Here is a 13,383-nt window from a genome sequence, read left to right as displayed (position 1 = left end):
CCAGTCAATTTCAAGAGTAATGCATTTCCGAAGAAAATACCTTAATATTCATGTACTTCATGGAAATATGAAAATTTCAGACAAAATGATAATTTTAAAATTCAGTGCCTTTGTCCTTAATTTCGTGGAATGACCCATATGCTCGCTAAACCTATTTTAACAATAGAAGATATAAAATATTGCCAAGAAACAGTAAAAAGTATCCAGATTTCGCAATATTGGCAATGCTGGAGTTTTTGTGATGTTATTGATTGGACTAATACGTTCATTAGTCTACGATTTATGTTCAGCATGGCTTCTTTCTAGGTTACTAATGAGAATAAAAGTACAGTTTTTACAGATAAGACAGGTAAAGAATACCTGCATACTGAAGGCTTAGGAACTCCATGAATGTCAGCTATTGCATGGAACTGATAACACAGTACCGACCCAATGCAAAGCAATACTAAGTGTTGTTTTGAGAGAACTCCACTTTTCTCTGTTGGATGTTGGATATGAGGTCCTATATCTTGCACCAGTTTTTTCATTGCACTGGAATTCATTTCAAATCTTTCATTATATTCATAGAGTGATGTGAATGTGTTATTAGTTTTTGGTTGGGAAATATATATCTTCTTTGATCAGACCTAAATTCAATATTTTAATATGAGTTACTAATAAATATGTATTTATATAGTTTATGCAAAATTTGTTGCACTTTCAAATTTTACAAACGCAAGGCAATTTATTGCAGATAATGTAATAACTTTACAAGTAAACTGTACACATTTGTAAAATCACTCCTTCATTATGAAATAAAAAAATTGTAAATATTGTGAAATAGGTCCCTAGTGGATAATTGTGTGGCATTTCCCAGAGAAGTACAATGTTGACATTGAGTTCTGTGGCTTTGATTTGCCAATCATTCCAAATGGGAGTATCAGTGCAGGAGTCACTGCTATGTGTGGCTGCCCAGAGTGTTGGAGATCAGACAGATCGCCTTGCCATGCTTTTGATGATGAAAGCTGGTTTGCCTGTTGACTGATGATGCTTTCATCCACTATCATATATCAATAGAAATTTTTAAATGCTTATAAATGGTTGTGATGGTGTCATTTACTGCCAAAAGAAATCATTTGCTACTCTCTCTTTCATACATACAGTACATCTCTCATATACTCCATTTTCAAAGTTAACAGTATTACTGCCACTTGCTAGAAAATGATGAAATTACATGAGGTGACATCAGAAGGTTGAAGGATGATCCACATAAAACATAATTGTTTTCTGGCAAGAATTGACAGAGAAAAAGAATGTGTTACATTACTTATTAAACTTCCCTTGTACCTGAAGACGTAGTATCCAGTAGCTCAACAATTAACGTGCTTGACCTGAATTCAGATATTGAATATTGAATCTTTGCTGAAGGTGATGGGTTTTGGAAGGAAAAACTCTTTTAACCGTGGCTTTCATCAGATACGAAATAAAACATTTGGCCTCTCCATGTAGTAGATAAATTCCATATAAATGAGCCCATGTTCATGAATAAATGCACTGTTCTATATTTAGGCATGTCATCGTGCTGGTCTCAATTCCTGGTAACAATATCACCACGATTATAATTGTGGAGGCCTCTGGCAAAGAGCAGTAGGAACTGTTAATTAAAATATCTTATTGGTCCACTACTGTCTTGTATGTGTAATGAGGCTTACTAATGTATGATACGACATGTACAAATTGAAAATGTAAATTAAATAAACTCATATCACTCGAGGAAAATCAGTGAGTTCCTTGTCAAATGCTTGTCACTGAAAACCAACTAAACCCTATCTTAAGACCTCGAGAAAAAGTTGCCTAACAAAACGTAAGATAAGGTACTAGAAGTAAAGTGATAGGCCTACTTTATTTTTTAGAAGACGTATAGATTGGACTTTTTCCATTGAAGAAAATGAAAAAGAAATCACAGCGTTCAAAGATAGACTCTATTTATTGGATCAGTCAAGCAGATTTAGGTTTAGTTGTCTGTAATGATCCCAACGAGTAGAAACTCTTTCTTACCATTTCTTGATCATGTGCAGACAAAATAGGCATCTGCAGTTCACACCCTCTGTAAATATCTGGCATGTTGAAATTGCACTAAGACACTTTGGGTACCCGTATGTGAATATATATTGTATTGTATATGAATTGGGATTTAACTATGAATCTTACATATTTAAGTCACGGGCTTTCTAAGCTAATTTCATAGTATGCATATTTGTGAAATGTCAAGAGTATAGAGTTTATTTGATAAATTGTAGAAAAAAAGGGAAGATTAATGTTTTAATATTTACTAGCCGTACCCGTGCGCTCCGCTGGACCTGTTAGAAATAAATATAAAGTAATTACATAATTAAAATAGAACATTTGATCCAGGAAACATTCGTGTTTGATAGAAGGATAAATCGTTTAATATGTTACTTAATTTAAATTGTATTTAAATAATTAAAATGCGATCATTTTGGTCCAGAGAGCACTCATTTGGTGCAATGACAATTCCTTTAACATGTTTCTTGTTTGTTATTACATGCAACCATAGTTTAATGAAGATTGACATATCATTTAGTTGTAAACTTTATATTACTTGCTATATGTTTCCATTGAATTATGGTAATAACTTAATTTTAACCATTGTTTTCTACGTCTTCAGTAAATGGTGCTTGGCCCACTATGGTTCTGAACCCTTCAAATAACTTAAATAGTGATACAGCATATATAGTGATATGTAATTATATTTCTTTCTTTCGAAAATGTAAGAATTCACGATCTCCTATGTACCATTGCCATGGAATGAATATATGTATTTTTTCTTCCTACTCAAAAATTTTATATTTTGCACATAGGAGTTACTGCAGGAACAACAACGCTATAATCTGAGACGGCGGTGAAAATGTATTGTATTGTTATTTTAAAAATCTTATATATCCTTAAATATCAGTCCTATAAAAATTTTGCATAGAATAAAACTTATCGGAAATCAGTTTTAAAGAAACTTTTGTTATGTAACATATTTCACAAAAATCAATAATAAGCGAGATATTTCGATTTATTTAATTCAGGCCCCCTTATAACTCCCCTTTTAAATAACGTATTTTGAATGTCATATAGCCTAAAATATGAGTTACAACGAACTTAATTTATATTCCAATTTTCATCAAAATCCGTTCAACCATTATTGCGTGAAAAGGTAACAAACATCCAGACAGACATACAAACAAAAATGTCAAAAAAGCGATTTTCGGTTTCAGGATGGTTAATTATACATGTTAACATCAATTATTTTAGGAAAATTGAAAATTACCATAAAAATTTTGGCTACAGATTTATTATTAGTATAGATAAACTATTTATTAAAGTTATAATCACTAGTCAGATCGAAATCTGAGTATCAAGAATTTTGGAAGTTTTTGAAGGAAGTTCCAGTGTTTAATTTTCATGGCAAAATATTAGATTTTTTATTTATTTATTTATTTATTTTGTTATTTACAGGAGAGTTTGTTATTGGTCGAGTGATCAAGGCTATGAATGCAAATTGGCATCCTCGTTGTTTTCGATGTCAAATGTGTGACAAGGAGCTGGCAGATTTGGGTTTCATCCGCAATCAAGGACGAGCATTGTGCCATGAATGCAATGCAAAAGCAAAAGCTGTCGGCCTTGGAAAATACGTGTGTCATAAGTGCCAGTAAGTCTTGCATAATTTTTTTTTCTTTACTACGCTATAAAATTAAGATTCTGCAGTTTTTACTAGAAGACATTTCTAGATTTCCATTCTTTACTAACAGGGAGAGTACATTATCTTGGGACCACAGATTTTAATTCTGTTTCAGATGTAAAACGAAGTGTGTAGTATTGTCAGATCATAAAATAAAATTTTGCCAAGTATTGACAACAAAAGTAGTCATCTGCCACGCTTTGTGTTACTTATCCTCTTATGTCTTCTAGCAGGTATCTTTAGTAGCTCACTGCTTAAATGCCAGACTGGTAATGGAAAGGTCCTGAATTCGAGACATGATTTTTTTGTTTTCTTTTTATATTGTTTCTTTATGTTCAGGATTATTACTGTATTAATATTATATTTAAGGCCTTGGTTTTTTTTTTTGTATGTTTGTATAATAGAGGAGCAGAGGTATTTCTTATTTAAATAATGCAGTATCTTAATATGAGTGATACTACCTCATCATTATTCTACCACAGTCTAGTATATACAGTTACAAAGCTTGAGTTGTGAGGGTACTAGGAACAATAGATTGTGCCGGTACTATTTCGCTGTCTGTAATGAGGTGATATTAGCGATCCTAGTGCTTAGCAACTATCTATGGATGCATATTTATTACGTATTGAGCTTTGTGACTGTATATACAAAGCTCTGGTTCTACCTTGTGCTTTCATTTGAAGATAACTTTCATCTTGTGGAGAAGGAACATGGCATGACTACTTTGGTTTTAGTTTTGTCATACAAACGAAAATGATTGTGCCATCGTCTTCATGTAGTAGTGGTGACTACTTACAAGAGGCCAGCGGAAGTTAAGTAATGCTCATTAAGTGAATTATGTTGATATAGTATCTCTCACAGTTAGGAAGGAAGCAGTGTTTCTGTATTTCTATTTTTTTTAGCATACGAGAAACATGTCAATAAATTAATTACAATTATAATTCTAAACATATAGTGCTTTTATTTCTTTTTTCGCTTGTGACCATGATTGCACCTGAACTCTACTGGCTGAAACTCGCATCAGGACCTGGTTGTATTTATTGACAATCCTAAGCACATCTTTGAAGTATTGTCTATGTCTATCTGCTGTTATACATTCCTGACATTTTGTAATGCATTCACTTACAGTTCTCCTTCTGTAAATATTTTAATTATAGTTCTGATATTTTGTTTCAGTTTCTCTGCAGAATATTAGTTATTCTTGTAGATTTTAATTTTTAGGATCCCCATGGATAACAGTTGCATACAGTCTAGACAGATATGAGAGTCATATCTCTCCAGTAATGATCTTGTCCCTATAAACCTCTCTTATTAATTCCAAAGGATCCCAGATAGTGTGTGTGTCACAGGATCTTGTTGAAAATATGAATATTATTTCCAAATATTGGCAACTTTAAAAAAGAAAATTCTATATGATTGTTTGTGTGTATTACCTTAAAAATATGGGCCCTATTATTCTTCTTGCAGTTACAGCACACTATATGCCAGTTTTTTGCATAATGTGCTGGAGCTTTGCTTATTAATTGGGAATTTTCTGTGCTTTAATGTCTTCTTATTTTGTGAGCTAAGTGCCCATGTACGAGGGGGATCCAGGAAATAATGACCGTTCGCGCATACCCACCGCGCAGCTGACTCCCCTTCCTTGTTTGAAGGTCAACTGGCTTCCATAACATGTGTTCTCATAATGTTGTGAGTACTGGTTGCAACAAGTCGCCATTGTGCATTTTGTGTTACTTCAAAATGAACGACGTGATTGATAATCCCGCCGACTGTGAGGTGAGGATTGTGATTCGATTTTTGAATGCCCAACATTTGAAACCTGCAGAAATTTACGGCAATTGAAAGAAGTGTATGGTGATACTGTAATGAATGAAAGAAATGTGAGAAAATGGTGCGAAATGTTCAACAATGGGCGAACAAATGTCCACGATGAAACTCGACCCGGACGCCCATCACTCATCACAGAAGACCTGAAGACTAAAGTGAACGACAGAATCTTGCAAGACAGGCGCACATCACTCGACGAATTGCATATTGCCTTTCCTGACATTTCTCGTTCTTTGCTTGGTGAAATTGTGTCGCAACATCTTGGCTACCACAAAATCTGTGCACTATGGGTTCCACGGCAACTGAGTGACCAACACAAAACTCAGAGAATGGCCTCACCATTGACATTCTTGATGCGATATCACACAGATGGAGACGCCTTTCTTGATCAAATTGTGACTGGTGATGAGACCTGGGTGTCTCACAACACACCAGAGACCAAGCGCCAATCACGTCAGTGGCATCATCCCTCATCACCCAAGAAACCGAGAAAATTCAAACAGACTCTCTCAACACAAAAAGTCATGGCTACTGTCTTTTGGGATCGCAAAGGTGTTCTTTTGCTGGATTTCATGCCAAAAGGCACTACAATCAATGCAAATCATTATTGTGAGACTTTACGAAAACTACGGCGAGCCATCCAAAACAAGAGGCAAGGAATGCTTTCGAGAGGAGTTGTGCTTCTTCACAACAACGCCCGCCCGCACACTGCTGCTTCAACTCGAGAATTGCTGGATCAATTCGGTTGGGAAATCTTTGATCATCCGCCCTATAGTCCAGACCTTGCTCCTAGCGATTTTCACCTTTTCACTAAGCTGAAAGACTTTCTGGGTGGTACGCGTTTTGGAAGTGATGAAGAGTTGAAGAAGACAGTGAACACCTGGCTTAAAGAACTGGCGGCAGAGGAGTATAACACGGGAATTCTAAAGCTAGTGAACAGATACGACAAATGTTTAAATGTAGGTGGTGATTATGTAGAGAAGTAAAGGAAGCTTCAGTTATGTAACAGACTTTGTTTTTTCAAATAAATATATATTTTTTAATTATTACAACAAAACAGTCGTTATTTCCTGGATCCCCCTCGTAAATGAAACCATGCTGTAAGTCTTATTTTTTAATTTGGTATGCTTAAAATTTTGTTTAACGTAATAATCGTCGAAATTTCATTGTCTTGTTCTAAAATTCCTTTCCATCTTCATATTATAATGATAGCTCAATTAATTGTACACAATCGCACGTTCTGATATTTTTATTTTCCATTATAATCTTACTCTCAAATGTTAGCATAAGCACCACCATCTTTGTCGTAGGGAAATTAAATTGTGTAGTGGTTAGTATTCATTCTGTTATTGGACACAATCTTTAAAACTTATTTATTTTTATTTTTGTATGATATATTTAAAAAATCCAAGTAATTAAAACTTTGTACTTATCAGTATTGTGTAATAGTATTGTTTAAAACTTATTTTACAATTGACGTGGTTATTTTCGTGAAGTGTCATTGTTTTTATTTTTAGAGGATGAATAAATAGAATGTTTTATTTTGTATTGCAGTGGTCTTATTGATGATAAGCCGTTGAAATTCAGAGGAGAAGTGTATCATGGCTATCACTTCAACTGCACAGCCTGTGGGATTGAATTGAATTCAGATGCTCGTGAAGTTCGTAGTCGTCCTGGGTTTGCAGCCAACGAAATGGTGGGTTGTAGGCCCATGTTGATAATATTGATTATTTGTTTGGTGTGATAGAATATTAGTGTAATTTACATTTGAACTGTTTACTTTGCAGAACGAGCTGTACTGCCTGCGCTGTCATGATAAGATGGGGATTCCCATATGTGGAGCTTGCAGGCGACCTATAGAGGAACGTGTGGTGACTGCTCTGGGAAAACATTGGCATGTGGAAGTGAGTGTAGTTTCTCTCTTTTCTTGTTGAGAATTTTGTGATAGTCATAGATAGGTATGAGTTGGTCCATTTCTTGTCCTCTTCCTCTATGCTCTATTTCTAATTCATTTTTCTTTCTCCTGACATATTTGACCCTGATAGTCCTTTACGTTTTGATTACATCTTTATTCCTACTGATTGCTTTTAATTGCGTTTATAATATTGAGAAATTTATGTGGAATAATACTGTGATGAAGTGTAACTTAAACATCTTAAAATTAAAATTCGAAATTCTTTCTTTCAAAGGAGCCAATCCCATCAGAGTTAAAATTGCAGTAGACAGAACGATGGCAGTACAAATTAGGTCATTTAATTACTCATGACTATATAAGTTCATGTTAATGACCCAAAAACACTTATTTTAAAAAGCTTAAACACATACTACAAAAGAACTATAATGAGTCGATTGAGCATCCATCTCTAAACTGGTTGAAAAATATAGGAACATTGTAAGTCAATTAATTGCAGTAGATAGGTCGAAAGACCGAGTGATTCTGGGTATGGAATCATCTTAACAGCTTGTATATTTTATAATGTGAAGTTTTTAAACTGAAGATTGTCTGCATGTCTATTTTCTTTAAGAATTTAATCTCATTTGTCTCGAACCTTTTCCTGTTATTTGTACTATATGACCCGAGGTCTCAGATTCATGTCAACATTGATAGAGCCAATGTTTTTAATCAAATTCTATTTGAAGAGGTGATTATTTATAATCTTGACTGTGATTATATATACTTATTAGTAGGTCTGTGGGTTGTGACACACTAACCATAATATATTGTGATACCATTAAGACTGATTCACTACTCTACAATGGTTTTGCTGTTTGGGAAATATTAATTTTTTCTTAACAAATTTGGCTTAAAAACGCCGAAAATGAAGTTTATTTTACTCCATCATGTATAGTTTGTAAGCAAAAACCAAATTTCCGAAAATACAGGTTTAGCAATAAATGGAAATGTATTAAATTATCATTTATATTTATATTATAATTGTACAATCACATTATGAATGTATTACAGTGTACAGCATTTGACAATAATGAATAATGTTAGAAAACACATAGTCACTGAATTTCCCACCAGAAGGCAGTATTGAATGACGTCATGAAGTACATAGTACCTGATGACAGTAATATATCTGCAATGAGACCTGATGTCCCAGTGCCTGATCCACCAAGAGAATTACCATCCACAGATTCGGATACCATAGCACACACATGACAGGGATTTCAATGTACAGCTTTTAACACAACTGGAAATGAACAATTTGTTGAGAAACTTGACTATGCAAAAAATCTCGACTAAAAGAGAAAAATCTACTCGCTGCAGGGACGTGTTCAACATTGTTTAGGCATCATGAACAAGAATTTATCCAGTACTTTTCTTGTGCTGTAGAAGTAGTGTATTGTAGTGACGTAAAAATCTCATCCTGAAACTTATAGCGAATGGATACTCCGCACAGGAATGGAGGTTCGTAAATTCATAGCAAAGAATTTTGAAGACTGTACTACTCCACAACGGAAACCAATATTCCTCTGTGTCAGTTCCATATTTTGTTCAATCGATGGAACTATGTTAATGCTTTTGGAAAAATAAAATATTGAGAGCAACAGTGGCTTCGTTATTGTGGTTACTGTGTGGCAACCTAAAATTGATCAGTAGGTTGCTCGAACATCAACAGGGTAAATGAAATATCTGTGTTATATTTGTGAATGGGATAGAAGAGCATGTGATAAACATTGGATACTAGCAAAACCAACTGCATTGTGGGCAGTAAATATGTGCAGAATGACCCAGTAAAGGCTCTTTACCCCATTACACATCAAATTAGAGCTGATGAAACAGTTTATTAGCATGGACAATGTTTCCACTATCTCACAAAAAATCCCAGCTATCCCACAGATAAGTTGGAAATGGGCAGATTTGCAAGTTACTAAAGGATTCTGAAATTGAACAACGCATGACAGACATTGAAATGTAAGCTTGGATGACATTCAGAGAAGTATGCAAAATTTCCTGGATAACAAGAAACATGATAATTATTGCAAGAGCATCATGTGTAATATATTGCAAAAGTTCAAAGAATTAGGGTGCAAAATGAGCCTGTTTCCGTATTTGGGCAGTTCCCCCCTCCCCTCACTTAGGTGATGTAAGTGAGGAACATGGTGAAAGATTTCTCCAAAACATCAGTGACATGAAGCGTTGGTACTAGGAGTGATGGAGTACAACAGTGATGGCAGATTACTATTAAAGCAAACATGAGATAAATATCTTACTCCAATATATTCTTTTTTCAACTTCTTATGACTTTCTGAAATGTCTTATACCTACAATCTACTATTGTCCTGAACCTCTGTAACTTGTTTTCCTATAGAAATTGTCCATTAGGCCTAAAATTAATTTTCAAATTGTGAAAAATTCTAATGTGATGGAAAAAAACAAATGATAGATTCTGATCAGCACACTCGAAATATGTTATATCACCTATCATCCGGAACACAGCTCTGACAAAGTTTCATTTTGTAGAGTAGTGTTATTACTGTCATTACAATTAAATGTATACTGGTACTTGATCCTGTACCTATACTTTACTGTTTTTTCTTAATATCATTGATAACAATTTCCTTGAAATTAAGTTCACATTATTACATTAACAGTGTAATTTTTCTTCTCATAAGTAATGCATTTGTGCACAGAATCAGAAACATTTCTTTTCTTCCTAAAGGCTATTTATATTTAGCATTGCAGGTCCTGTCTGTAACATGAAACGAATTGAAGAGCTAGAAACTTATTATCCTTTAAAGAATTATTCTTAAAAGAGAATTGTAATAAGCCGTTTTTTTAAGTATTTTTAGTTTCTTTTATTTCTATATACTTTTATTATTTCAGTTGAAAAAGAAAAGTGAAATTGTAGAGTAATGTAGTAATAGTAGAGTAATTGTAATATGTGATATCAAGATTTTGGACGACTCCCATTTTCTGCCTATGTTCCAATATAGCTCATTAACAGATTTCATCTGGGTATCGTACATTTCATAAAATTCTTGTGACCATTAATTAAACATAAAATTATATATTTATTGCTGCCAATTTATTAATGATATTGGGAACTACATTTCAGAGAGTGTTTGATTTTATTCCCCCCCCCCCCCCCCCGATTTTGTGAGTGAATTTTGGACAAGAAGTATTGCATTATGATACTTTCAATTTTGATATCATTGGCAAGAGTTGAGAAATCTGGTGCCATTCCGTCTCAGATAAAAACTGCGATTTAAATTTTCTTTCACTTGTGTGTAACTTACAGAAGTGTCATATTAATATTTTTTCTTTTGTTTTTTTTTTTTTTTTTTCTTTAATAAAACTTGAAAATATGTTTTAAGTAATAAAAGTGCGAATTATTAATTTTATACAGTGATACTATATTACACAGATACTATAAAAAATCTTTAGTTTCAAAGATATACCGATTTTTGTCACATGAACATCTTGTATTTATTTTCGGACATTATAACTGAAAGGTAAAGAGGAACAATCCTTATTCTAACATAGTGAAATGCTGTAGTACATTTAAAGCAATTCAGTTTAATAACTTTAGACATGTCTAATATAACTAAGGAACAGGTGTTGATATTATAACATTCCCTTCTTTCCTCTTTTTCTCTTTACCAAGATAAGAGGATTGTGTCATGTAAATTTATGGGTGCATTTGACTGTGTCCACAGTGTTTGTTGAATACACTTTCTGAGTTGCATAATTGTATTGTCTAGCACTTCGTGTGTGCAAAATGTGAGAAGCCATTCTTGGGACATCGTCATTATGAGAAAAAGGGCCTGGCTTACTGTGAGACTCATTACCATCAGTTGTTTGGGAACCTGTGTTTCGTCTGCAACCAAGTTATCGCAGGAGATGGTACGTATTGCTCGACAGAATGAATTATGTGCTTATGAAAACTATAATAGACCTAATGAGTAAGTATTGAACTGTACATATAAAGTAGTATTGGACCATCTTTGTTCAATTATCTGTCTCAACATTTTTTAACTACTAGTAAGGCCTTTGGTAGGTTGAAGTCTGCACTTGCACTGGTTTATCATCTTGTGTTTTGTGAATTGTTGTGTATAAATTCCATTGCTTTTATGTCTAGCTTTCATCAGTTATATGTAGGGACACCATGAAATGGTAAATAAAATACATCAAAGTCTGTAAATAAAACTACTGTAATTCATGAAAAAAGTAGTTATTTAAATATGGTAACCGCAAAGAAATAGCTTGAATTTAAATATGGAAATTACATTAAAATTGGTAATAAAAACACTCATTCTCGTACAGTCTTCCTCAATATTATAAGGCTGGTTACACACAAGGTGGAAAAACATGTCACGAGAATATTAGGAACATTAAGCCTATGTTCATTTGCACACTTAACATTATGACAGACTGGTTGGCTGCCGAATTATCAAAACACATTATTCCTTTGTCTTCGTTACGTAGAAAATGTGGTAAATATCTTTTACACATTTATTCTTATTGTGTTAGTGTGTAACAAACCTAAGCATTGCTCATGCTCGACACTCAGATTTTCATTTTTCATAGCTGAGCAGCCATTCTTTCCACATGATAAAACATGAAAGACAAACCCATTTTCGTACTTATTTTGAATGTTTCATTGTCGAGAATAAAATAATGTATTGTCGTGACTAATGAATGTGTATATGAGTGACATTTGAAAAAAAATCGCATTTAACGCAAAAAATTTTCAAATTCGTAAAAAACGGGAAAAATGAGCGAAATTGGCAATCGTAAAACTTATTTACAGAATGAGTGTCGTTCGTACATATAAACGTTTTTTTTAACTCTGATACAGTTAGCAGAAATTTGTGAAAAAAAAATCATTCACGAAATTTGGGTATCATTAGTTACAAGTAAAATAATTTTGTAAAATAACAGTCGTGCTAATCTTTTTACGTCTGTGCAGATCTGCTGTTGCTCTGAGTAGAAAATTTTTACAACTGCGCAACACTTAAAATAACAGGCTTAGTATCGATGTCAAGACTTACACAGTAGAAATTCATTCATTCTAAATGTTCAAGACACACACGCTGTAGAGGAATGGGGCAGGGGAACCTGCCTGAAAATCTACAAGTCTCATGATAGGAATGTTAATATACAGCTTAACTAATGGCACATTCCTTTGGTCACACACAGAAAACTACAAGAGTAAGTGACGCTTGTGTATCAGTACAAGGGCTACGACAAAAAAAAAGTGCTTTCTCACTCTATAAAAAATATATAGCTTCAGTCAACGAAATTCATTGCCAACTATGATTCAACACTTCAATAATAATCGATTATAAACATAGATTGTGAAGAGTGAGTATACCCCAACACACACACTCGTCTCTCCCCACAACCCAGGGGGCTGCATGACTCATTACAATATGCAGTGAAGTTCCTGGTGTCCAAATATGAAATATCATGATTTCGAATTAAAAAATTGTGTTTTTGAGATGAGCTTTCATATGGATTGGAAGTAAAGAGTAACTGTATTTCGAATCAATCCCATTTTAAAGCATATAAACCCTAATATATCAACTACGAAATAACAAGTCCTTCAAAATATTTGTTACAACATTGAATTAACCAATTTCGAAATAACGAGTCTTTACTGTAGATGAAAGAGTTTTTATTATGTTGCTTCAATATACGATTTGGCCAAGGTACCGTGACCTAAACTTATCGTATTTACCCGTGTAATAGACGCTTTTTTATATAACAAAAAACTAGTGTCTGTCCTTTATGCAAGGAAAAAATTTTAGTGGAAAAAAAAAAACACGTATTAAAGGTGGACCAGCTCGAATGCTGAAATAATAATCAATAGAAT

General features: G+C 33.7%; 1 protein-coding gene across 9 annotated transcripts in view; it reads left to right on the top strand.

The window, feature by feature from the left end:
* The window catches only part of stck (LIM zinc finger domain containing stck), a 69,963-nt gene that overhangs the window by 42,191 nt on the left and 14,389 nt on the right, over positions 1 to 13,383 (top strand). For all 9 annotated transcript variants that reach the window (XR_011332618.1, XR_011332617.1, XM_069828567.1 and 6 more), the window contains 4 exons: positions 3,508 to 3,700; positions 7,112 to 7,253; positions 7,345 to 7,461; positions 11,270 to 11,411. Coding sequence is in view for 7 of the 9 variants with exons in the window: in XM_069828567.1 (XP_069684668.1) it covers positions 3,508 to 3,700; positions 7,112 to 7,253; positions 7,345 to 7,461; positions 11,270 to 11,411 (594 nt within the window). In the remaining 2 variants the exon portion in view is untranslated. The remainder of the gene's footprint in view (positions 1 to 3,507; positions 3,701 to 7,111; positions 7,254 to 7,344; positions 7,462 to 11,269; positions 11,412 to 13,383) is intronic.

Source organism: Periplaneta americana, chromosome 6 (genome assembly GCF_040183065.1).
Source record: "Periplaneta americana isolate PAMFEO1 chromosome 6, P.americana_PAMFEO1_priV1, whole genome shotgun sequence".
In the NCBI taxonomy this organism is placed as follows: Eukaryota; Metazoa; Arthropoda; class Insecta; order Blattodea; family Blattidae; genus Periplaneta; species Periplaneta americana.
Note: the sequence above shows the minus strand (reverse complement) of the source record. Positions and strands in the feature narration are given on the sequence as shown.